The sequence below is a fragment of the Polistes fuscatus genome, unplaced genomic scaffold, assembly GCF_010416935.1.
Source record: "Polistes fuscatus isolate 324 unplaced genomic scaffold, CU_Pfus_HIC Scaffold4, whole genome shotgun sequence".
Taxonomy (NCBI): domain Eukaryota; kingdom Metazoa; phylum Arthropoda; class Insecta; order Hymenoptera; family Vespidae; genus Polistes; species Polistes fuscatus.
In genome coordinates, this window is record NW_025113118.1 from 4,360,097 (window position 1) to 4,386,283 (window position 26,187).

General features: G+C 28.1%; 5 protein-coding genes across 13 annotated transcripts; 2 read left to right on the top strand and 3 right to left on the bottom strand.

The window, feature by feature from the left end:
• Nucleotides 1–1,223: 1,223 nt before the first annotated feature.
• LOC122520604 lies at nucleotides 1,224–1,945 on the top strand. Its single transcript, XM_043640726.1, has 3 exons — nucleotides 1,224–1,516; nucleotides 1,614–1,694; nucleotides 1,769–1,945. The coding sequence occupies exons 1-3, from the start codon at nucleotides 1,232–1,234 to the stop codon at nucleotides 1,943–1,945; spliced, it is 543 nt and encodes a 180-aa protein (XP_043496661.1). The 5' UTR covers nucleotides 1,224–1,231.
• Nucleotides 1,946–6,748: 4,803 nt separating this feature from the next.
• On the bottom strand, nucleotides 6,749–12,661 carry LOC122520605 (protein bicaudal D). 3 transcript variants are annotated; one of them, XM_043640728.1, is made up of 10 exons: nucleotides 12,049–12,661; nucleotides 11,785–11,865; nucleotides 11,113–11,642; nucleotides 10,741–10,881; nucleotides 9,750–10,586; nucleotides 9,536–9,682; nucleotides 9,261–9,293; nucleotides 8,122–8,557; nucleotides 7,770–8,024; nucleotides 6,749–7,033 (listed from the first exon to the last, which is right to left on the bottom strand). In XM_043640728.1, exons 3-10 carry the CDS (start codon nucleotides 11,320–11,322, stop codon nucleotides 6,753–6,755), a joined length of 2,340 nt encoding a protein of 779 aa, XP_043496663.1. In that variant the 5' UTR covers nucleotides 11,323–11,642; nucleotides 11,785–11,865; nucleotides 12,049–12,661; the 3' UTR covers nucleotides 6,749–6,752. The 3 variants fall into 3 exon arrangements, with proteins under 3 accessions (XP_043496663.1, XP_043496662.1, XP_043496664.1); XM_043640727.1 differs by lacking the exons at nucleotides 11,785–11,865; nucleotides 12,049–12,661 and having other exon boundaries at nucleotides 11,113–11,729; XM_043640729.1 differs by lacking the exons at nucleotides 9,261–9,293; nucleotides 11,785–11,865; nucleotides 12,049–12,661 and having other exon boundaries at nucleotides 11,113–11,728.
• Nucleotides 12,662–12,745: 84 nt separating this feature from the next.
• LOC122520606 (X-ray repair cross-complementing protein 5-like) lies at nucleotides 12,746–16,182 on the bottom strand. Of its 2 annotated transcripts, XM_043640730.1 has the most exons (12): nucleotides 15,884–16,174; nucleotides 15,645–15,755; nucleotides 15,334–15,566; nucleotides 14,962–15,084; nucleotides 14,806–14,884; nucleotides 14,596–14,733; nucleotides 14,267–14,459; nucleotides 14,046–14,182; nucleotides 13,775–13,918; nucleotides 13,550–13,695; nucleotides 13,184–13,432; nucleotides 12,746–13,093 (listed from the first exon to the last, which is right to left on the bottom strand). In XM_043640730.1, exons 1-12 carry the CDS (start codon nucleotides 15,896–15,898, stop codon nucleotides 12,940–12,942), a joined length of 1,722 nt encoding a protein of 573 aa, XP_043496665.1. In that variant the 5' UTR covers nucleotides 15,899–16,174; the 3' UTR covers nucleotides 12,746–12,939. The 2 variants fall into 2 exon arrangements, with proteins under 2 accessions (XP_043496665.1, XP_043496666.1); XM_043640731.1 differs by lacking the exon at nucleotides 12,746–13,093 and having other exon boundaries at nucleotides 13,270–13,449; nucleotides 15,884–16,182.
• Nucleotides 16,183–16,286: 104 nt separating this feature from the next.
• Nucleotides 16,287–18,113, top strand: LOC122520607. Its single transcript, XM_043640733.1, has one exon. It carries the CDS (start codon nucleotides 16,370–16,372, stop codon nucleotides 17,939–17,941), a length of 1,572 nt encoding a protein of 523 aa, XP_043496668.1. The 5' UTR covers nucleotides 16,287–16,369; the 3' UTR covers nucleotides 17,942–18,113.
• On the bottom strand, nucleotides 17,916–25,568 carry LOC122520608 (free fatty acid receptor 4-like). 6 transcript variants are annotated; one of them, XM_043640735.1, is made up of 7 exons: nucleotides 24,506–25,568; nucleotides 24,252–24,378; nucleotides 20,734–20,964; nucleotides 19,946–20,173; nucleotides 19,091–19,273; nucleotides 18,796–18,993; nucleotides 17,916–18,726 (listed from the first exon to the last, which is right to left on the bottom strand). In XM_043640735.1, exons 2-7 carry the CDS (start codon nucleotides 24,264–24,266, stop codon nucleotides 18,118–18,120), a joined length of 1,464 nt encoding a protein of 487 aa, XP_043496670.1. In that variant the 5' UTR covers nucleotides 24,267–24,378; nucleotides 24,506–25,568; the 3' UTR covers nucleotides 17,916–18,117. The 6 variants fall into 6 exon arrangements, with proteins under 6 accessions (XP_043496670.1, XP_043496673.1, XP_043496671.1 ...); XM_043640738.1 differs by lacking the exon at nucleotides 24,252–24,378 and having other exon boundaries at nucleotides 20,734–20,959; XM_043640736.1 differs by lacking the exon at nucleotides 24,252–24,378.
• Nucleotides 25,569–26,187: the final 619 nt, after the last annotated feature.

Here is a 26,187-nt window from a genome sequence, read left to right on the forward strand (position 1 = left end):
AGTTTCGATAGACGTATACACAAAATGTCTCAATTACACTATACAATGTAAAATTGTACCATTATGGAATAAAGTTGGGCGATATTATGTTCATAAAATGAAATTTCATGTATTAATGGAAGAGTTTAATGCGTTAAAACTAAAAATCATTATAAATGGTACTGCATTAAATATGATTATTATTATTATTATTAAGTTTTAATATATGATTAATTGTGCACATAAAGGATACAAAATTTCAGATAAAAATACACGATTACACTTCTATCCGATAAAGATCAAAATACCATATATACAATTGGAAGACTTAGGTTTGTTAGGTTCATTGATAACAGAATTTCAAGCAAATGATAATGGTATTATTGATTTAAGTAAATATTGCAAGTCGGTGTACATATTACCTAGGTATTCATTCATCTATATCATTAAACATTTATATATATATATATATATATATATATATATTTTTTTTTGTAAATATAATTAATACTATTTTCAATTAGTATGAAAACAGTGAGGCTGGTATCCGTATCTAAAAAAATTCCTTCTAATTGTCCTTTTGCAAATTATAATGAACTACGCAAATATTGGATAGATATGGTATTTATATGATTTGTGTATCGTTATTTTATTTACTTTTATAAAAGTAAATTAATATTTATAATATTATGAATATTACGAATATTGTATTTAAATAATATTTGTATGCTTAGAATGGCTATTATTTACCTGAAACAGAAGATGATATAATATATTACGAAGTAAAATTCCATGCATCTAGAGGCGATAATTTTATATATCCTAGTATATGCGTGGTAAAAGGACCTTTTCAATATATCCCTTGCAAAGATGGAAATAGTATCATTTCACAATTTATTCATGATTTATGTAATACATTGAACAAAGTATGTGACGAACAGTTGTATATATATAATAATAATAAAGAAATAAATCATCAATTGAAATTGTCAGACGAGGTACTTAAAATTAAACAAGTCAATTTCATACTTACTATATTACTTAAATAATTTAACATGTTTTCGTGATTATTTAGTTGAATACAAGTAAAGTGAATATTCCAAATGAAAATGTGGATATGATTGATAAAAATTTTAGTCAACAATTAGGGCCTACGATTAGATACGAATGTGGTATTTCTATAAATTTCAGTTAATTGAAATATTTTGTATTAAAACCTCTTACTGTCATATCTAATATTCATCTAATATTAATGTTGCTATTTTATATTATTAATCTAGACAGATCTAGCAGAACCACGACTCCGTTAAGTGTTAAGAAATTAAATGACGGAGAAAATTGTCTTAATTATTTGAAAAAATCTGAACAATTAATGAATTTTAATAGAAATAAGCAAATAAGTCAACCCTCTTTGAGTACTCCTCTGAAGAAAACAAAAACTCCAAATGACGAAAACAAAATGCAAATAGTTGATGAAAATACTTCCTCATTTTTTAAGGAAATAAACTTATTGTTGGATCAGAATCCACTTTATAAGGTAATTACTTTAATTATTATAATCGTTATCAATTAGTATTAATCCAATATTTTTAAATAAGAAAACAATAATTTAATAAAAATATTTTCCATTCGAGCAATCTCAAATGAACGATAATACATTTGCTAACACAACATTAAAACAAAAATTATTTAACGCGATGTGTACTACCAAATTTGTGAGTATATTTTAGAAATTCTATTTAATAAACTTAAGTTTATAATATAATACAATCGAAGTTTTTATTTTCAGGGTAAAACCATTGATGTTGAAACTTTAGCAAAAAATAACAAGTTAGGTGAAGTATCCAATGTTATTTTAAGCGATTGGTTGTACAAACACTCGATTCCACATAATAGACAATCAAAAAAGGCTGACTTAATTGAAAAAGTATTAGAAAAAATAAGAAGTATGAAAAAATATATATAATTTACAACAAAACATATATATATATAAATATATATATATATATGTATGTATATATTTTTTTTGTTTTTTGTTCTGTAAACGGGTTTAATTTAACATCAACAACAGCAACAATTTCTTTTGACTCAATATCACTTAACGTGGTTTTTATTCGTACATTAATAAATAAACATAAAAATCTACGTTCCTTCCACAAATGTTGTTTAAGATTCATTTACATCTACATTATTCAGTAATTAGTTGGAAAAAAGAGATCTGCTATTCTTCTAAGTTAAAATATTAGTCGATTTAATTATATTTGAAAAAGGAACGCGATCACACAACACATTAATTTAAATTCATACCTATTTGCTCTTTTTTGGTTTTTCATAATATATCATTGAACGATGACTGAATGCAATCATCAAGTACATCAAAATGAAAGCATTTATCTTTTAGAATTTTAATGGAATTTTTTCAAGAATAAAGCTCTTTCTTTCTTTTCTTTTTTTAATATAGAAAATTGTATATCAAACACAGATAAAAGATAGAAAAGAGAACAAAGATTTGGTACAGTCATAGTTTAGGTCATTAATTTAATTCAATAATTAACAATAATGATAAATATTTATAAAGAATTTCTTTTATAAAAAAACATTTATAAAGAATATTTATCATTATTATCAGTTATTGTGCTAATATAATAATTAAATTTTATATGGATACATATATCATTGGAAATACTAAATACTATTTTTGTTGTTGTTTGTTTTTTTTATGTTATTAGTGGCAAATAATCGAAACCGTATATAAATTGTTTCAATATCCTTAAATTAATATTATTACGCTAATTTATTCAACATACGTGTGTTTTTTTTTCCTTATATATCTAACATTACAAATTTCAATTTAATTGTTACGCACCATCGTCAGGAAATTTACCATTTTGTGGGACGCAATAAGAGTTTTTTAGATTATAAGTTTGTAAGAGTTTCTCAATTTTTGACAATTACTTTTTCCATTCAAAATTATAATATCACTTGAATGGAAATTATGCGCACTACATATTGTCTTAGGTCTCTCGTTCCTCAATCAATTTATATATACAAAAGTTAAGCACATAATAATGCTATTTCAACTAGATTTTAACATCAATACATGCTTAGGCGCGTGAGGCACAAAAGCTGTGTGTGTGTGTGTTTACGTGATGTGTAAGTGTATATGTGTAGGTGTAAGTATGTTTATTCATTTATTATTTTATACACAAAATTGGCATATTTTTTAACTGAAAGGTCGCTTGATGATAAATGCCGATGAAGATAAGATAAGACATAATAAAATTATATAATTATTATAATCATTATCATTTCTTAAACTGTAAATTCAATAAAATAACTATTTATACGTAGAATATTAATAATATTAGATAAACATATAGCTGTTATTTCAATAAATAAATATATTTAACGTATCATCTAAAGCGCACGCGTTCGTGCAATCATCGTTAGAATATTCAGAACGCAAAATCTTGACATATTCTTAGCATTTCTTTACTTTAGATAAGAAACCGCAAGAGGGTTTATTTTATTTATATTATTAAAAGTCATATTAATATAAAGTTCTTATCATTAATTGCATACAAATTATATATTATTACAACAAACTGAATAATTTTAATATTTCGTAGGCACGCATGATCATTTGTCATGATTATAAATCTGATTATTTATTATTATTTCAAAATAGGTCCAGCCGTATCAAGCTACACGGACGGCATAAGAAGAAATCGAGGACCAGTATAATATACACGTAGTGTGTATTATTATCATCAGAGTATGTTGATACAGAACGATTAGGTATATAATTTTTAATAAGAAAAAAAATATCTCTTTGGTTTTTGTTCCTGACGATAGCGCGAAAGGAAGAAAGGGGACGGTGGTGTCAGGTTGGCTCGGTTTGTGGATATAAATGAATTTAACTTGTATCTATCATTGCACTACATATAAAACAAAAACAACCAAAAAATTTGAACAATTTTACAGTTTACCGTAATATTTCTTATACATTTTTCTACCATTTAATATATTTTTTAAGCAAACCGTATTGGATATATTTAAGGAAAATTGTTAAATCAAACAAATCTGCCTATTTTTGTCACTCTCGTACTAGAAAAAGATAAAACCAAAATATTCGTTTTATACACGTCACTGAAAATAAAAAAGATCATTTTAATAACATATAAAAAACTAGAAATAAAAGGAAAAACCAAAGCAATAAATAGATAAATAAATAAATGATCGATTTGTACATTTTATTCGTTAATATAAAAGAGTAAAATGTAAAGAAAATGTAAAATAAAAATAATGTCGATACACTGATTGACGAATATATTAAATACAGCGATTAATATTTATATGCTAAAAAAAGAAAATATAATAAAATGACTGGAAAATAAATTATTAGCATATGTTTAGACACGCATCTAAAATTGTTTAAAAGTATGATCATAAAGTTATAGTACTGATTAATAATGTACAATTTAAATAGAAATATGTACTTGAAATAGCGTTAATATTTTCTCAAATACTTGAAAAACGTTAAAATGATGCTATAATAATCGTAACGAAAGAAATAAAAACATAATAGCGATTGTAGCAATAGTTGCCGATACCAATAATAGTATTAATAACAATAACAATAATAAAATAGCAGCAATAATAATAATAATAATAATATTAATAATAATAGTAGTAGCTGCAGTGATAATAATTAAAATGACGATTATTAGTTAATAGCAATAGCTATAATAACAAACTTGACATAAAATCTTGTATTTAATAATTTTGCACATGCACACATTTGCAGAATGTTCCATTACATGGAAAAATAGATACAAGTACTCCACATATATTCAATGATTATTCACTCTTATTCTAATTATGCATTTTTTTTCTTTTTTTTAATACTACATCATGTAAACAAAAACGATTGTAAATGTAATTGTATTTTATAAAGTCTGTAAATATTCTATGTATGTATATATATATATATATGTATAATTGTAATCGAACATCCTGCATTGAAAAAACATCCAATACTGTTGCTAAATCGTAGATGCATTAGAACACACGATCTGTTTTTGTACGAATAAACAATTGTACAATAAAACAAAAACAGAATAGCGTAATAAATAAATTTTCAATAATCCTATTTTCTCAAAGTTTTGCATATGCATGCAGCATACATATACATTATCTTCTTTTCTCTTCTTTCTCTACTCTCTCTCTCTCTTTTCTTTTTCTCTTTCATTTTATAGGACATAATAATAGATAGACAAACAATACAGTTACTTTTTCATTTAGTAAGTTTAACAATCATAACACACGATATTCGACAAAAATTTATTCATAAAACCTGCAGCTATTTATATATATAATATAATATAATATAATATAAAAATTTCTAAAGAAAGAGAGGGAGAGTATATGTAAAATATGTTTATATTATTTAACAATGTATATATTTATATACACATTGTTCATGCATAAGAATACTGCTATACATATAACTGGATGGCGTATTAACAGTTGTGATTTAAAAATTGATTTTAAATAATGTGCAATTATTTCATTATCAATTAATATCTAAGCAAAAAAAAAATATAAAATAAAATAAAAGAAAAATTTCACAATACAATAATTATATTATTAGATAAAAAAAAGAGAAAAATCGATAACAATTAGGCAAAGTAAATGTGTAAATAGATTTTCCTAAATTCACATTACTTTTGCTTATCCCTCAGCATTATTCTTGTTTTTTTATTCTTCTTCTTCGTATATACATATCTCTATCACTTTGTATTCTACTTTGATTATGGACGCTACTGTATGGCGTATTTATTAACACCGTTTTTCTGTGATATGCAATGCTATCATTTTTGCGTCTGAAATATTATATATGTTGCATAATGCAAGTTTATCAATGAAGTAGAAAGCGATGCAATCATGTGTAGTATGAAGTATAGTTTATACATTCACTTATGTGATCGATACGATTTATGTGTCCACAAAGGATGCAAAAACTATGACTTTGACGACCCACAGGTGACAGAACTCATTATCAAGGCAAAATTTTATTTTAAAAAAATAAAAATTAACTTTAGGTAGATAATTATTATCGTAATATAATAACATAAATAAAATAACGTTTGTATTGACAAATAAGTTTCTTTAAAAAATATTTCAGGCATAAGAGATAAAATCTATAAGCCTTCACGCATCTTGTGGACCAGTCGTTTAAAATTCTCAGCTTATTATGATTGAATGTTTCATCTGTTCCTCGTTATAGATTTGATTAATAAAAATATAGATAATGTAAGGCAAAACTTTGATAAATTGATAGACGAAAAGAGCATCGTAAAAATGTTCAATAAGTCTCTGTCATTCCATGTCTGAATGCATTTAAAACTCATTCTCATAATGAGGACGGCGTCACCAGATTCATTAATAATTAATTCCTGCCCACGGTCGTCTATGTAAAAATACTTACGCGTGACATGGAACAAGAATGTTTTTAAGAATGTAATAATAAATAATATGATATAATTAATACGTACTATACGAATATATCTTTGATAAATAGAGATATTAATGAGTTATAATTTGATATCAATTATTTTCTCACTAAAAACTTTACTGCAAAAAGTTTTAATTCGCATTTTTTTTTTACTATTTTAAGAAAAACTTGTAAATAAAACTAGTCAAAATTTTCAAAGGTGTTCAGAATTTTCGTAATTTTCTCAAAATATCTTGCTCCACATCTTCATCATTTTCTAAAAGAAATCTCTGCTTAAATGCGGACGGTTTGTCTGTTGCAATAATCGCGCTCTACCTCGTCCATTAGCACCAGTAGCATGTCTTCTGGTATTTCGTAGTTCTCTATCCACTTCTAATTCCTCCAGCTTCATGGTAAGACAAAGCTTTTGTTGCACCGCCAGACGTAAAAGCTGATTCAAGGTCTTCCTATCGTCTTCTGCTATGGTCAGCTGACGTTGCAATTCGTCCACTTGAGTGACGTATTCTTCGCAACGTGCAGCAAACATTGCACGTAAACCTGAGAATTATTGTTAGCAGGATTTAACACGAGATAGGTGAGTACAAGATTAGAAAGGCAAGGAAGAAATATATATAAAAAGAAAAATAGTAGAAATGTAACATGTAATAACAATGTTCAACCAAACAGATAGTAATTAGTTATATAGCATTACTAATATAAAAAAAAAGCAAAAGTAAAACGCAATAATAAATTTAACAAGTATGTGAATGTATTATTTTGTAAATCAAAAGTAAACAAAATACCCTGTACTTGAAACAGAATTTGATTAATATATTTAACAAAGAAATGAATGAAAATGAATGAAGCACACATTTTTTTAGTAACATGCTTTGTAATTAAAATTACAACAATTCACTCCTTCTATCTAGTAAAAGTGCAAATCTGACGGCATGCAAGTAAAGCAGTCGCAAAGTCTATCGTTGCGCAACTTAATATAAATAAAAATGTATACATTAATTCTGATGTTCAACATATTTATAATTAATGCATTAATAGGCATGCGCATGTTAGTAAAAAAGAATGAAGAAAATGTTATATTACTAAATTTTCTCGAAAAATATTCTGACTTTTAAAATTAAAATAATCAAATAATATCTACTGTATATATATTATAATTCCCTTTCTTTTTTTCTTGAAAAATTTTATCTAGCAACTAATACGTCAAACTAATCACAATATTCAGGCAAACTAATTCATATAAATATAACACATATTTCATTGAATAATAACTTACTTGAAAATGTAGCTGCATTTTCTTTTAACATTCTAAGTTCGTTTCGTAGTTTCAGCATCGTTTCGTTAACGATACTTTTCTCATTTTCATATTTACTCTTTAAATTAGTTAATGCCACTTCTGCCGTATTTTTATTCGACTTCAGTACCGTTCTTAGTGTTGCTATTTGTTCGCGTTTGGCAGACAACATCGCCTTTAATTTGATAACTTGTTCTTGCAAATCTGCCACTTCAGCCTTATTTTCATTTACGGATGCTATAGAAAAATAAATAAGAAATTAAATTTATTATTAATATATAAGATATTAACAGATGCTAGTTTTTTTTATATATTTCTAGATATTTAAACTTACCTTCGCAAACATTACAAATATTCGATTGGACTCCCTTTACCTTAGATAATTCTATTGTATGTTCTACTGCACTTCTCAAATGTTTTATTTGATCCATTGCAGTTTCTATATGTTTGGCGATTTCTTTTGCTTTGCTAAGACTCTCTAGATCTTTAATCTTAATATCCGTTTTGAATAAAGTTCTACACCATTCAATTTTACCATTTCCTTCTTCCTCTTCTTTTTCAGGAACAATTTTTTCGTGATCGAGGACGACGCGTGAAGGCATTTCACCATTAACGGCACAAACGTGATGGTAAAGCTGCACCAATTCATCCGAAATATTTTGCAAATCATTTTGCGCCGAATCAAGAAAACCGCCAGCTTCTATAGCAAGTTTGGAGAGAATACCAACATCGGATTCAAGCTGCATGCTTCTTTGTTCGGTATCTAAAAGCTGAAAGGAAAAAAATGATATTTAAGTAAATTATGATTTAAAATCTATGACAATTCTTAATAATTATTATGCATTGCAAATTTGCTGAATATGTGAAGAAAGGATGAATTCAAGTCAATTTGGAAAGTCAGTTCTAGGATCACATTTGTAACAATCATGTAATCAGCAGCCTAGAACATAATATTTTCCGATAAAATGCACGTTAAAATATATAGAGTTCGTATTTGAGCAATCGTGCAAAACAGGCTTTATGAGTCTGACTCATGCCGCGTTAGCCGTATAGAAAATACATGAGAAGAAAGATATAATTCGTTCGATATTTTATTTTTAAGCACATTCTTTTCAAAGCCACGGTGCATAGCCATTAAGATCCGTACGGTTTGTATTTTGTTCTTTTTTTTCTTTCTTTGAACGCTATATCTGTATAATATACACAAATGGTGATACATGGAATCACGTGTGAAAATAATATTTCCACTATAAATACAAATTTTAAAAATGAATCCATAGATCATAAAAGTGTATAAAATTGTAGCCAGTAATTTTGGTATCATATACAGTTAAGATTCATGAAATCTGAAGAAGCAATACACGATAGGCTGTTAGAACACTGAAAAGCAAAATGTATGGATAATTAGAGGAGCCAAAGACAAGTTGTTATTAAATAATTGGTAAATACGTCAAGACGAGCACACTTTCCAACCTTTTCTCGAAGCATCTTCTCTGATTCTGGGATCTGAAATGCCATATAATTTTCTATTCAAGGTTTTAATTATTTTTTTCAATGATAGCATGATTGGAGCGATACTTAATATTCTTGCCTTTTACAAAAATATAGCTTTTCGTTTAAGAAGAAAATACATTAAACCATTATATATCAGCAAATTGCCTTCAACCATATAAATAAAATTTCTTCCATTGAAAATACCAACACCTTTTATTAGAAAACGATATAAGATAATCTACGAGAATGTATACCTTATTTCTCAGATTTGTTAACTCTGTTCTTAATTGTTGCGTCGCATCGGATACCGTCAAACCATTCTCTAATTCGGTTAAATCTTTTTGCAGTTGATCTACTTCGCGGGCGGACATCGTACTCCATTGATGATATTGCATAATAGCCTGAAATATTCATAATATTTTATATATAACATTGTTATTAAATATTATATATTATACAAAAATTTACCTGATTTAATTTTTCCATTGTAACTTCTTCATTTTCTTTACTAGGTAATTTGGAATGAAGATGTTGCAATGATTGCACATGTGCCGTCAATTGCATAATACGTGCAATAAACGTCATTAATTCTGCTTGGCTCTTTTCAACGGCATATTGAGATTCCCGTAAATTCTGGGTTAGATGAACTTTTTCAGATTCTGCAAGCTCCAATTGTTTTTCTAATTTTTTCAATTCATTCAAATGAATTTCAGAAAACAAATCGACTTGTTTATCGGTCGCCGAAGTTCCCGGTTCTTGGGTTTTCAAATCTGCTTCGATTCTACGTAACGCGGGAGGATCATCTTCGCCGTCACTACATATAGTTTGATCTTCGGTCATTCCTCTAATAGAAAGAGCAAGATTACTGAGATTATAAATGGAATCGCTATTGATTCGTTGATCTAATTCCTTCTTAAGTGTATATTTAGCTTCACGTTCGGCTTGTAAGGATTCTAATGCCTCTTCCATTTGTTTCTCCGCAATCTTTCTTAAAGTAATTAATTCTTCTACTTGACTATGAAAAAGTTCGACTTCCTCAGTTAATCTTCTAATCTCATGTTTGGCACCTTCAAATTCAACTTGACTGGAACGCAGGCCAGACACTTGTTTTTGTAACGAGATATTTTCATCTTCTAATTCTGTACAATCTTGGAGTAATCTAGCTTCGCGAAATCTGCATTCGCGCAATTCCGTTCTTAATGTTTTTCTTTCCGTTTCCGCTTGTAAGTGATCTTTACCTATTTCTTCCCTTTCTTGAAGCGCGTGATCGCGCTCAGCTTGTACTCGTTCTAATTCATGACGTAACTGTTGACAAAATTACATTTCCAAAATATTGAATGCTGAATCATTAATATTTTAATGTCATAGACCGAGTACATAAAAAGTCCTGTTTTAATTAAATAAGGTAAACAAAACAATAACGAATCATTGCTATACAAAGAATTTTCATTTCAAATACCTGCTTAGTTTCATTTTCAAGTTCTAATATTTGTAATTGTAAAGATGTTTCTCTAGCTGCACTTTCACTTAAAAGACTCTCCTCTTGTTCAATACCACTTTTTGTAGTCAATATAGTAGTTGTTTGAACTTTAGTTAAGGCCTACAAAAATACAATTTATACATAAAAATAGATTTTAAAATGTACATTTATCTTGTTACATGAAGTAGAAAAAAATGAGAATAATTGTATAAATATAAACTATAATTAAATGTTAATTAAAAACATTAACATTTGAAACATAATCGTAGGATCGATTAACGTATAGACTTATTAGTATTATTATAAAATAAGTTCAAAATAAATTGTGATATATTGTCAAAGTGTATTAACCTCTTGTGCGATTTCTAACTCATGTTTCGTGTTTTCATAGAGGGCCTCGAGATCATTGCACTTTTGTTGTAGAGCAGATTTTTCTTCAAGCAATGCAAGACCATATTGGGCAGATTGTATCTTTTCAGTTGATGCTAAATCTAATTCTCTTGAGAGTCTTTCAATCTCAGTTTTGAGATCCTCTACTGTAATCCCTTCAACTGTAGCCATTGCGTTCTGTACTTCAAGGAGGATCTATCTCTCAGACTTTTAACTTGTATGTATGGGTATGCGTTGTTACCGTTTAGAAATCGAAATACCGGCTGTTACGATTAAAAATGACACATTCGCAAACATTATTTGCGAATTTATTGTTTAAATATCTTGATTACATGTAAACACACCGTTCATTCATATACTCGAGGCTAATAACAGTTTTGACATAGACAAGATTAAAGCGTTGGGAAACGGAGTACACCGAATAAACCGGATGCATGTTCTAATACACGTTCCACGTTTCTCTCCTTCCGTCAAGTTCCGACGTTCCGCTGCTATGTTTCACAAAAAATATTTACGTAATCAGAAAGAGAATAAGAGAGAGATAACAGATACCCCCATATTTTACTCTACCGCAATTGCCGCAAACGCCGCCTACGTACGTTTTATAAAATACATAATTATTGAAACACTCACGTTTAAATATCGGTCGATAAGGTAGAATTCTTAATAAATCTCATCATTAATAATGTATACTAATGCTGTCAAACTAGCGGCCTACGAATTAAATTAATTTTTTTTAAATACAAATTTAAATTAACATTTATGCTAAATTACATTAATAAATAAAATGAAAAAAAAACTAGTATTATATAAGAAAAATTATAACAGTGGCCACTATGATGTTATGGTATTCTTAAATTTGCGTATGCACTAATTTTTGACGTGACATTAATTGACCTTTTGACTTTTTAACACAGTGAATGCTTTCTAGACTAAGTTTTAAGACTAAGAAGAAAATATAAAGAAAATAATTTTATTATCGAAATGAATAAGTTCGTTTGAAAAATTTATGATCAATCGAATCGTCGCTTGGAAAGAGTAGAAAACGTTTTGAAAACAGCGAACGACCTTTTCAAAACGATTGAATTGAGCGAACTATATTTATACCTATTTCTACACGTATATATATTTACTTTTTTGTAAACACTCGAGACAGTTTCAGCTTGGCCTTGCTACTGTCAACAAGTCAGATTTCAAACGTATCTCGGAAGAACATTATACCTTTAATTATTTTAACGATTTTAGATTAATTATTTATAATTATTAATTATTCATTATCGTTCATTCACCAAATTGAGTTTTTTTCTCTCACCACTTTCTATTAGTTTATTATCAAATCAAAAGTGGATTTTTCATATAAACAGCCGATTTAATTTCTATATTTTATTTAAAATTTAAATTAATTATTAATTATGTGTGTTTCTTTTATGAAGTATTACTTGATTCTCACCGTCGTTAACGATGAGAGATAGTCGAAAATCTGTGTTAAACGGCTGATCAGTTTTCAACAAGTTTATTAATATATTAACAAATCTTTATTAACAAATTATTGTTTTTTTAATTATTTAACAGGTTTCTTCAAATCACAAGAAGATCTTTTTTAAATATTTTATTAATTATCAGTGATCTGAATAATATTTAAACAGTTTTCAATAACCTAATGGTCGTTTTATCATCATTTAAAAACTCTGTACTATTTTTTTATTCTTTCGTTTTGAACGCACTCACACACACACAACACACACGTTCACACATATGAACGCGTACAATTAATAGAAATTGTACTTCTTAAATATTATTTATCAATGAATCCATATCTACGTCTAATACATCTGAAGGTGCAACCATTTCTTCAAAACTATCATCTTCTACAGCAGAATTATTATTTTTTGGAGTATCCGATGGCTGTACTTGTGATTGTGTATTATCAGGATCTTTAAATCTATAAAAAAATATTGAAAATATGATTTATATTTAAACATAAATTAATAAAAATTTAATTTATTACTTAATAAGTATATATAATTTTTACGTTTGTATTTTCTCTGTAGTATGATCAGGCAAGTCGAACAATTTTTTGATTTTTTCGATAGGATCTACCAATCTTTCTTTTATTTCTTGGCAAGGTTCCAACAATTTTGTTAATTCAATATCGATAGATGGCAATGGCTTTTCTGGATTTAATGCACGATATGATAGCATATTAAATTTATGTTGTTTCATGGGGCTTGGAACACATCCAGGCAAAAATGGTTTTTCCTTCTTTTGCGTGTAAGAATCGCTATTGATTAATTAAAACTATTTAAGTAAAAATAATCTAATTATCAAATTTATAAAAATTTTTTTAAATTTTTAAACAATAATTATTAACAAAATGTATTCCACAAATGTGATCTACCTTGTATCATTCAGCATAAGAGCATCCAATAAATTATCCACAACGTCATTTTGTTCTTTCGATAACTTTTTGACAAAAGATGTTAAAGGTTTGGATTCTATAACTCTTGTATCTTCTGCATATGGTAAGATGATCTCTACAAAACACTAGAATAAAGTTAAGTATAATAAATTAATATATAAAGAATAAAATTATAAAGCAGAATAAACAAAATAATATTTCTACCCAGGGCTCATCTGGAGTATTCATTCGTGGAAACAGTGCCACTATATTTGGATTTGAGTTCATCCGATATACTTTTCTAACGATAGCAACAAAATCCTTCTTATTCATAGCTTCCATTAAACTATAAAATTTTGGTGCTATGTTCTAGAATGAAGAAAATGTTTTACGTAATTAAACGAACTTTTTCTTGCAATATTATTCATTGAAATACAAATTGATAAATCTTTTATATTTTAATTTGGTTGTAATATCTCCGCTCATGCAATAATACCTTATTAGCAGGTATGATTATACGATTACTGGTACTGCTGCTCCAATATTGCATATTGACGCGTTTTTTCTTTGTAAAACATATAAATTTATAGCTCTTAGGCCCGCTTTTATACGCCATACTCTCTTCATCTTCCTCTGTTAAATAAAATAAATGTTTTCATTATAAAATACGATAAGACAAATTTTTAATGCATATAATAAATAGATAATATTATTTACTTGAAAATGGTATAGAACGACCACCATAATTATAACCACGTATTGTATTTTCCGCATTATGAATATCCCTATGTCTACCAGAGCATTCTCTAACACGTTTTACTTGTACAGGCTCATCTGGCGATATCGTTTTACTTTCCGATGTTTTATTAGTTACCAATTCCCACAGTGGAAATCTTGCTTCCTTTGTTACCTAAAATTAATTTATTAACGTATCGAAAAAAGTTATTATGGAATTTTAATAAATGTCTCTGTGTATTCATTAAGTAAACATGAAATTGTTAATAATAAATTTTCTAATTCGTAATTATTATTATCGTATAAATTACCTTGACGAATGATTTAATTGGTATTTTTATATCAAGTAATTCTAAGTCGCATGACCATGCTATAAGCCTAGATTGTGCCTTTTTAATAAATCTTGTATCATCGAATGCTTCATTAATCGTTCTGTATATCCCATCAGTCTGCATAATAAAAATGCATAAATAAGTGTTATAATTCTTACATCTACATATATTTATAATAAAATATAATACTTCTTTGCAAATGTCAATAATAAGATTTTTACTGGATGTAATGGCATCTTCAGTTATATTATGCAATAATTCTGAACCACTAAAATAGTATAAGAAATAATATGTAGTGTTAAGGTACGAAAAATGTATGATGATAAATAAGTGCAAATACTGTACATAGCTATTAGTTTAATTTTTTGATTTTTTAATTTCGATATTATATCTTTTTCGTCAAATGAAACGTCATCAGGAACTTCCTTAAAATCAGAAAACAAAACTATCAATTTGTTACATTTATTTCTGCAAAAGAAAAGAAAAATAAGTAATATTATAAATATATATAAAAGTATTTCAAAATACGTGGACATAATTTCAAGGGGTGATTTTGATACATTAAAATAAAAAAAAAAATAGTTCATACAATCATACTTTTGATATGATCTTGTTTCTGAATGATAGCATACTGAAACTACCCCTGGAAAAGTGCACTTATTTTGATACACTCTTATATACACGTTCTCTTTTACGCATGCAAGTAATTATACTTACACAGATTCACGCTTTATTAAATCAATAGCAGCATAAAGAGCTTCTATCCAATTTGATACACAATCTGTAAGTTGTAAATTGGAAACAATCTGAATCAAGTCCCAATTTGGTATTTGTATAGCGCATTCTGAGTCATTTTGAATTTCTTCTATATTTTTGAAATTATTTTCATTTAATGTAGTAGTCGAACCATATAATAACAAACCAATTTCATCTTTTGGCCGATAAAATATCTGTAAATAGAATTATTCTTACTTTAATTACAAATTATAATGACAATATTAAAATAACATTTAATAACATTTACATACCTTTTTTGCCACCAAATTTTGTACAATCTTTTTTGTTTTATCCAAAAAAACAGGATTTGATTGAGAATCTTTTGACGTTACACCCACATTGATTACAAATACCAGTAATTCCTAATACAATAATTTTTGTTTCTGTTATACATTGTTTATAATATTTTTTAAATAATAATATAATATAACGTAGTATATAAATTTAATTAAATAAATATACTATTAAAATATTGTTAAAAAGATCTAACCTTTTCATTAGCCATTTTGACCTTATAGCCTTGTTAGCCTTTTCGTTTTTTTTATTTTTTTGTTTCTTTGTATAATATTTTCACTCTATAGACACAATAACGGAATGATGATATCTACTGCATATCTACTACAAATTATCGATAATGTAGATGTCGTTATAATGTCACGTGACATCAGTTGCAAATCAGCACGTCGTAAAATCATGTTGTGTTGTTTATAGGCCTATGATAGACTCATTTAATTAAAAATAATGTAAAGTTTTGAACTTGAAACATATTATAATAGTTTAACTACATTCGTTAAATATAAAATTCGTGATTCTTGTATTTACTTGATTATCATAATAGAAACGAGATTTTTAATGTACTTCGATAATTATTAAATAAAAAATTTGTATTTGATTCAAAAATCAAAAACGATAGTTTATAAAAGTTTATACCAAACAATCTTTGAATTAATTTTATGTTTAATATTAATCACATAATATGGATATTATAACAAAGAACAATGAATTTTTCCCCGAACATTTTGTACTTTGTAATTTTTATGGCAAAGATGAATGTTTTTGTTGGAATGATGACAAATTTGTCATGTTTTCGTACAAACAAGAAAAATCTACATCTTCGTTGTCGGTTTCGATTGCACCAGGACAGATAAAAGTTATACGATGTTTCTCCAATAGAGTTTTCTTTACGTGTTCACCACGAGGTGTGTACAAACTTTCAAGAGAAGGAAAATTCAGCGTATTAAGTAAAAGTGCTATAAGTATTGGTTCCATGTTTTATGAAATACTCAAGTCTATGGACGATTGCTTGTATTTGGAAAATAAACAGGACAAGTCGAGCAAATTGTTACTTCGTCTACCACCAACTTCGAAAGAGCTAGAAGAATTATGTACCTTTCCTTTGAATGCAAACAATTCAGAAGATGACTTTAGAAACATATTATTAGATGAAAATAGCACCGTAGATAATTTATGTTTGATTGGTAATGGTAAAAAGTTGTTTACGTTAACCAAAGAAGTTATCCGTATAATTTACAACTGTGATAATAAAATAACAAATATTTTACCTATACAAAATGATGATAAGATTCATGGATTGGTACTTATTACAAATACGGATGCCATTGTCCTCATGTATCTAAGAAATAATATGTTACGTTATAAAAAACTTTATCTAGGAGTAGATGTTAAAAGCCTTTGCGCAGGAATTCATTGCCAGCATAAAGACAAAATATGGATTATTTACTCTAACGGATCTAAATTGTATTATATGACAATGACACTTTCTACAGAGATATACAGGAAAGTCAAAGTGGAAGATAAACATTTTGTCTGCATGCAACATTATACAAAAGATAAAGTCTTAGGTCTTACTAATAAAAAAGAACTCCATGAATTATCCACAAATGTAATGGAAGATTTTCTAAACGAAGAAACTTATAAAGATGATTTTATAGATCTTCACAAAGACATGTTAAAAGGTACGAATTTATTCGTTGAACAAATTTATGAAAAATCAAAAGAATTAGAATCATGCAATAAAATATATTCTATTGAAAAAAATAAAATTCACAGGATAAATCTTTATGCTTGTAAGATGAAAGTACAAATGACTCCTAAAATGACAGTGCATAGAATAGCAAAACAATTGTTCCTTAATATTGATTTTCCACAAAATGTACCAAACAATGTTTATATCATATGTTTTTTAGTATCCAATTATGAAACAATTTTCTCTATCAAAGAAATAACGAATAATGAAACATCGATTGATTTACCTTTAGAAACAACAAAACTATTTAATTCTTTACACATCGGAATGGATTTAATAACAATGATAAACAAAGAGCAACCATGGTTTCTCATAAAGGATTTTGTAAAAGATCCGGAAAAGAAAAAGAAGCTAAAAGAAAAGCAAATGAAGAAAGATAAGACGAATTTTATAAATTCTAAAATAAATCTTATAAGGAATTTGATAATGTCAAAAAACTTAACTATGAAGAAGTTATCAGAAATCAAAGAGAAGATACGAAAAGAAATGTCTGACTTTTAATTCGCAAATATAAGTAATATTGTCATAACGTGAAATGTGTTATATCATTGTTACAACAATTTTTTAAAAAAGTTTATAAAATTGTGTATATAATTAACAACACAGTTATCACTTATTCATAAGAACACAAATTAACTTATTAAATATTATAATTGATATTAAATACAAAAAATTGTTTAAATTTTTTCAGAACATGGCATTTCTATAATACTTCCCATACTGCAGCTGGAACTTTTTGGTTGTTTCAATGAATTTCTAAAACTATTGTGTATTTTTGGACCACCGAATCGATCTTGAAGGGTATCCAATGATTTGACACTTTTCTTTGAACCATTAGCACTACGATCTTCTTGCTCGTCATTTTTATTAGAATAACGTCGTAGAATTTTGTTAACACAGACTCTAAAGTTCTCTGAGAAAACACCGTAAAGAATAGGATTGACCACAGTATTCAATTGAGCAGTAATAAGTGCCCATATGAAATGATGAGATCTCATGAAAAAGTCAGCTTGTTCGGGTGGCCTCTGTGCATCAATGAAAAGCAGCAAAGCGATGATCGTTATCGGCAACCACATAACTAAAACGGCGACTACGTTTAACAGTAAAATTCGCATAACACGAATATGCTTGTGAAGACGTATTTCCTCATGTTGCGACAGACTGCCAGTTCTACCGGTACGTTCTACAACCGACGTTGTTGATGATTTTCTTCCAATCCAAGGTATTAATGATCCTACCACCGATAATTCCGAGTCTCTTCTGTTTCCTTTAACGGTGGTTAAATCCTTAAAGATATTAAATTTATTAGATAATTAATCAAAGTGACTTAACAATCAGTTAAAATTCATGCCAACCTGGGCAACACAGGGTACAGCCCATCTATCTCGGGTATTAAGGATTTTTTTCAATATTTGTTGATAGTGATAGACCAACAGGCTCATTGGTAAGAGACAAGTAAACGTGAGTGTTACTATGGTAAAAATAAGTGATATTTTCACCACTGATTTCTGTGGAAATACAAGAGTACATATTGTAACACCACCCGAGACTGCCTGTAACAGTTAAATGTAAATACAATAATTTTTTATATGAATAGAATAATTGAACAATAACGCGATTACATGTAATCCGATCAGACAGAATATCTACCCGTGGTTTAAACCAAATTGCAACAGGAAGAAAGACCAAAAAAGCGACGATCCACGTTGTTAAACAAATGAAAAGCACTCTTCGATTAGTCAGAATACTTCTATACGGTGCAACTGCCAAACACTTGTGTCTATCTATCGATATAACCGTAAGCGTCCATAAAAGTACAAAGCCACATACGTACTGAAATACGAAAAAATAAAGCTAAGTTTATACATTAGATTTAATTAAATAGTCAATATTATCAATATTAGTTTAGCGTTGTTAAATATCGTCCAATGAAGTTAGCTTTCTAAACAGGAAACATTGCTTTCGCTATACACACATTAGCGGCCGTGAAAGAGTATTTATAGTCACCCTTCTCGAACAGGTGCGACCTTGATCCGTAAGGGTAAGAGGTGTATCGTGTCGTAACAATATACCCCTTGTCTACCGACTAAAAATATACTTTCACGTATAGTTCCTGTTACTTTCAGCTTATTTAAATGTGATATTTTATGTTATTATTATCATTAAATATTACTGTAACATTTAATATGTTGTATTCAGATCGTTAAAAAGATAGAACATTTGTATATATTCATATAAAAATTTGTTTAATAAAACTGATATTTTTACATTTATAAATAATTAAATTATTAAACAAGAGAGAGTAGTTTTTTAAACGAAAAATAAGACGTTTATACCGAGCTATTATTCTTAATGATCCTAAAAAGAGAAAAAAAAACAAATAAAATAACGTTCTAAGTTTAATAAGAGCATTGACTCCGCCGCTTCTTATCGCGTTACGATGGAGAGAGAGATTTGCGAGCAATGATAACAAGAGATAGGGACAAAAAAAAGAAGGTGAATTACCTCTGAATATGGTAATAACGCGCAAACCACGTCACCAAGTTTCCAAGATTGCGTTAATCTGGTGTAAGCAACTACTGGGATACCAAGAGCAAACAATAGATCCGCTGCAGCCAAGTTCACCAAGCACAAGTTCGTGGGCGTTCTAATCTCCTTATACCTGAGCACACAAACGGCCATCCCGGCATTGACGATGATTGTTGAGATGAACGTAATGAGAAGAATTGTCACCTGAAAAAAGGAAAGAAAAAATTCTAATTTTTCTTATCGTTTCTTGTATTTTGTTGCATGTAAACAATATTATCTAAGATTTAGGGTCTTAAGTCATAATATGAAATCGTTCGCGTTCTAATAATTGTGTTTTGCAATGGAGTGGACTGTTCTTTCTTTATTCTCTTTTCGACATTATCTTTCTTAGCGTTATCGTTTTTCTCCACTTTAACATATATTTCGAGAACGTTTGATCTGCATCCGCAATACTCGATCTAACAATAAGCTTTTTCAATAATGGGAAAAACTATCTTTAACCGTTTGCCTTATATCTGAGCCGGTCTGATGTAAATGCCGTACAATTAGGAACGTTACCGTATCGTTTATACCCATGCACACATACACACATAAACACTACGGACGCATACTATTTTATAAGCTCTTATAATAAAGAGAATAAAGAGCGATCGGTCCTCAATGCTTACATGCAGTTCTTTTATTTACGTAGGTCGAATAATTGTTAGCAAACATTTTTGCTAATAATATATTGTTCAATACTATAGTTCAACCCTATATCGTACCTCTACAGCAGCCGCTTCATCCCTTTCTCCGAATTGACTGTAATAAGAAAAATGATATCTGCTGCCATATTCGTTCTTTCCCCATCGGTAGGATGAATTTATGTTTGTCATTGTTTGTTTTACTTCTTTTTTTTCCTTCTCACTCGTCAAATCTTGACTTTTATTACATCTGCCATTTTTTTTACAGAATGATACACCCTCATAGTACCCGGACAAATTTTTCCATCTATTCTGGAGTAAATCGAAGAATATATAAGGAGAAATGATATATAACAAGATAAATATATATTTATTTGTCATTAATTAACAATCTATCAAGTTTAATCGATTCGCGTTTGTTCTTCGAAGCTTATCAAATATTCAAGCTTTCAAGCAAGAATAGAAGAAGAAGGGTTCTCGATGAAAGGGTTTTTCCTTTTTTTTCTTCTTCTTTTATTTTTTATATATTTTTTATTGGCCTTCGAGCTATTTTTAAAAGTAATTACTCTTAAATCCATGAGATGAAAGAACGACCTTCGAATTAAATGTCTACGATAGAGTGAGAGAGAGAGAAAGAGGGGAGAAAAAGAGAAACAAGATGTCTACCATCAGGGTCACGGTTTATCTGAAGAAGGTATACCCCACACGTCCTTCCAATTTACTACGTTTTCGTTCTAACTAAGCTAATTAAGTTATTATTAGATACTAACACGTGAAAAGATCTATGTTTGTCTTTACTTTTCTCAGACTTTACGATGTACTCTCTTTCTCTCTCTCTTTCTTTCTTTTCCTCCCTTTCTTTTCAAACTGTACTTACGCGAGCTTATATTTTGCTAACATTTATTTTATCTATCGGCATAGTATCTCGGCAAACAAAATTTCAATTTCAATTTTCACTTTATATATAAATATGCAAATAGATATTTGTATATAAGAAAGACGAATTTCTTGTTATATTAAATTAAAAAGAATATACCTTAAATTGTATACTTTATACAGAGTAATATAAAAGTTGCTTTTTCCAAAATTTTTCTGTATTTGTTAATAGAAATTGTTCAAATTGGTGCACCAAGTATATACTCAATACATAATTAATATTATTTAATTATCTATTTACATATGGTGAAATACAATCGAAAGTTGATGATCGAAGTTTTGGAATAACTGTTCCATCAACTTTTGTAATCGATCTAAATTTTTTGCACGATAATAAAAAGAAAAACATTCAACAACAATACCGTTGCCATAGTAATCGTATAAAAAGCTATACTAAATTATCAGCTGTTAACACCATCATTGCATAAACAAATTATTTGCATGAACAAATCTATGGGGAAATATATATCCAGTTATATGTTCCTTTAATAATTTAACATAACAAGAAATTCGTATTCCGACATAAAAGTCTATTTTCCCTCTTTTTGAGTAATGACAAAAATTTGGCAAAAGTAAGAAAAAGATGACCGTTCAGTAATAAATCTGCAAAGGAGGGTTGGGGGGCACGGTCTCGTAAAAGCTTTTTTTAATACCCGATAGAAACAATTTTCCAAGGAATCGAAGCGTCATTCTTCTTCGACAAATTGTCGTTTTCTTCATGTTTACCTTTGTATTTTACGCACATCCACGCGCCTACACATTTACACCTATCCCTGTTTATCTTACCGCAAACGACTAACTAGACATTTAAATCGGTAAACGTTGCTCCGAAGATTTATTACTGGTTAGAAAATTCGTATGTTTCGCTCATCGTTGATTTTCGGTTTTCTTTAACCACACACATCATCAAATTTAAGATCTTCTTCACCTATCATTCGCATGGGGTCTTTGTTAAATATACTAATCTTACGTTCTTCATACTTCCATTTAAGAAATATTATAATTAATAAAGCTAATTAAGTTTTAAGCCTTTCAAATTAAAATAAGCTAACAGACAAACAAAGAAAAGAAAAGAAATAAGCTCAGGCAAAATTGGGATTACGCGAGAAAAGATTTTCATGTTATTTAGTCCCTAATCTCTATACAATTATGATCGCTATTTTATTGAAGTACGGAGAATGGAAACACGATAAGGTGGTTGACTCTAAGGCTCAGAATTAATAAAACGCCTCCGCTTTTAATTAAATTTAATAAAGACATTTCCTTTGGTTGAATTTCAAAGTATATATATATATATATAAATTGTTTTCATTTAATAGTCTCAAGTGTAAAAAAATTTAATTGAAATAATAATTACACTAGTCACCAAATTTCAACTTTTTTTCTGTAAATGGATGAAATACAGCAATCTTTTCTAATTTTGGCTCTTTGATTATAAAATGTAAAAGAAATCTAAAAAAGAAACTTTGACCTGTAAATAACTCAATATTATTAATTAAAACGACTAGACGACACGCAAGTCGTAATGTATTTGAGTGGAAAAAACAATTGAACGTTTCGTTAAACGTCGAGGAAAATAAAATGACCCTATAGAGTAATAATTAAACGTCAATTAGAGAGAGGTAGGAGCAATTATACTTAATACAAATTGGCAATAATTTACCTACACCTATGATATTTGTTTATATTATTATCGTATGATAAGTGATTACGATTTTCTCTATCTCTGCATATATGTTCTCACATTAATACTGCAAATATATACTTTAGTTTATTAGCATAATGTTTATACAGATCTTATCTAAACGTTTAATATCAGTTACGTACATAATTATGGTTAATTAAATCTACGAAATTTTAGAAAAACAAAGAAAGAGAGAAAGAGAGAGAGAGAAATAATTTTTCTTCTTGTTATCATTTACTTTTTCAATTCATTTTTTTACCACGAGTCTTTATGGATCATTCAATGAATGTACATAGATCTTCCCTTATCTTTTAACGTGAATAGACTGAAAAAGCATAGACTTATGTAATTGATAAATGTTTAAGATGTGTGTAAATGTGTTTGTTAGACACACATAGACATATCTAGGCTCCTCCTTTATATATTTGTGCAGCACGCGAAGTAATTAATCACTTAGTAAACGAGTCACGTGTTCCACCCGCCATTTTCCTTTTTTTCTACCAAAACGGGTTTTGAAAAATTGACCCTTATACGAGGGCAAGAGATATCTACTTTTGGATACCAGAAAGGGCCTCTTTCTAGTTTTTCTTTTTATTTATAGTTTTACTTCAACTATTTCTCTACTCCTTAAGATGAAGTTATGTTAATATAACAAAATTTAACGCTTTTCGTTAAATGAATTAAATTTTTAGAAAAACATTACAAACGAGCTTTGAATTATCGTTAATTTTATAAATTAGTCGGTCAATTACCAACCTTTCCTGTTTCGAGAAATAACAAATTAAGAAATTAATTACACTATATAGTTTAAAAAAAGAGTATTTTGTTATAATTTCGATGCTACGTCTTGTATAAGAACATTTTTTTCTGAGGACGTTACTTAAATGTAATATTAATTTTTTAATACTAGGATATAAAAAAATAGTGTTCTTAGTTTGATAGAAAGATTAGTTAACGTAATTGAGTTTCATAAAAATACCAATGGATTGTTCATTCGTGGCGTATTTTGATCTGCGAGTTAATAAATGACTTTATTGCAATTCAACATGTTCTGACGTTGCTTTCACGATTTATGTACGTGCGTACACGTTTCGTCTTCGTTCCTCCTTTAACAAACGAAAATAGATATCGCGTTGAACTTGAGAAATTTTCTCTTTCGACTATAATCGTTATTCTTTTCGGAATTCTACATTTATCATTTAAATTTATATGAATGAGTATAATAAATTGTACCTTACGATCTTTAAGACTCGGTAATATGTCTAGTTTAACAAATTTATGTTAAGATAATTATCATTTACGAAAGACCATTTATCTTTCAAATAAAATATATTCCTTTGACACCATCATCATTATCATCTAAATATTAATATTTTTTTCAAATTCGACAACACGACACTTTCAGATATTACGAGCATTTGAAATTCCGCGCCAACTTTTAAAAATTCAAATGCCGATCGTATTTTGTTGAACGAACGATTACTAAACCTTACATTTTATTTATTTGATTTTAATGAGTTCATTAATATCGGTAATATGAAAATATAAATAACACGATAACAGAAAGATTGATTGAACGTTAGGAGTGTCTCGAACGAACGCTTTTCACTGACTGGCCAACTTTAAGTTACCATCGTTCGTAGGTAGAGCTTATACTTCGAATAAAAGCTCTCTCTCTTTCTATAAAATATCCCGCGCAAGTCATCGTTGTACCTTGAAGTTAGCAATGTCAAATGTCATTGACTGCTTTTAAATAATAATAATAATAATAATAACAATAATCTATATAATCGATTATCATTTTTTAAATAAAAAGAAATATCACTTTAAAAATACCGCGTAAATTTGAATACAACAGATTTTAACAGTTCATGCGAACTTTCAATGATTGCCGTTTACTTATATACATTGTTGAACAATAATCAATTAGATGATAGAATAGAAATTGCTATTTTTTATTTTTATATTACAGACCGAATAATAAATTGTTTCTTTTTTTTTTTTTCATTATTTTCTTTCGCTTTAAGTTTAAACTTTAAGAGCTATATTTCTACTGAATTGGAACAATACGAGATTTGTCAAAAAACATGCATAATAAGTACTATCTATCATTGCATTTCGAATATTGTATTATTTTAATGATTATCGTATCAACTATGGAAGATCACAAATCTATTTTTACTTATACTGATTTGTACAGATCGCATTGTTTGTCATTGTAGTCTTTATATATATATACATACATATATACATACATACATATATACATACATACATACATATATACATACATACATACATATATACATACATACATACATACATACATACATACATACATATATATATATAAAAGAGAGAAAAAGAGAGAAAGAAAGAGAGAAAGAGTAAAACCCGGCTTCTTATTTTTATGTAAATAATATGTAATAATACTTTCGCGACATGATTACGCTTAACTAAAGCTCATTACATTGTAATAAAGTGCTACGTACAATGTATTAAAAATAACGGACACATATATATATATATTACATATACATATATACTATATATAAATATATATAAATATATAATATATATGTATATACAATGAACATACAATAGATAGTACAGAAAACTGAGTAAAAGATCATGATATAATCTCGTAAAAATATATAAAATCTTAATAGGTTTAACATCTCATCGTAAACACACTTTTTATATGACTATATATGATTTATTTAAAGTATGTTTTAGCAAGCGCACAATTGGAAAAATAATGCGATTGCTAAAACATTTGACAATTGTGGGTTTATAATATATATTTCTGGTCATGTTGAATGTGCACTGAAACTCTTTGAAGCTTTAAGAAAATTTATATATACAGTCCTATTCATATATCAACACAGCAATATAATATATATTTACTGCTAAAA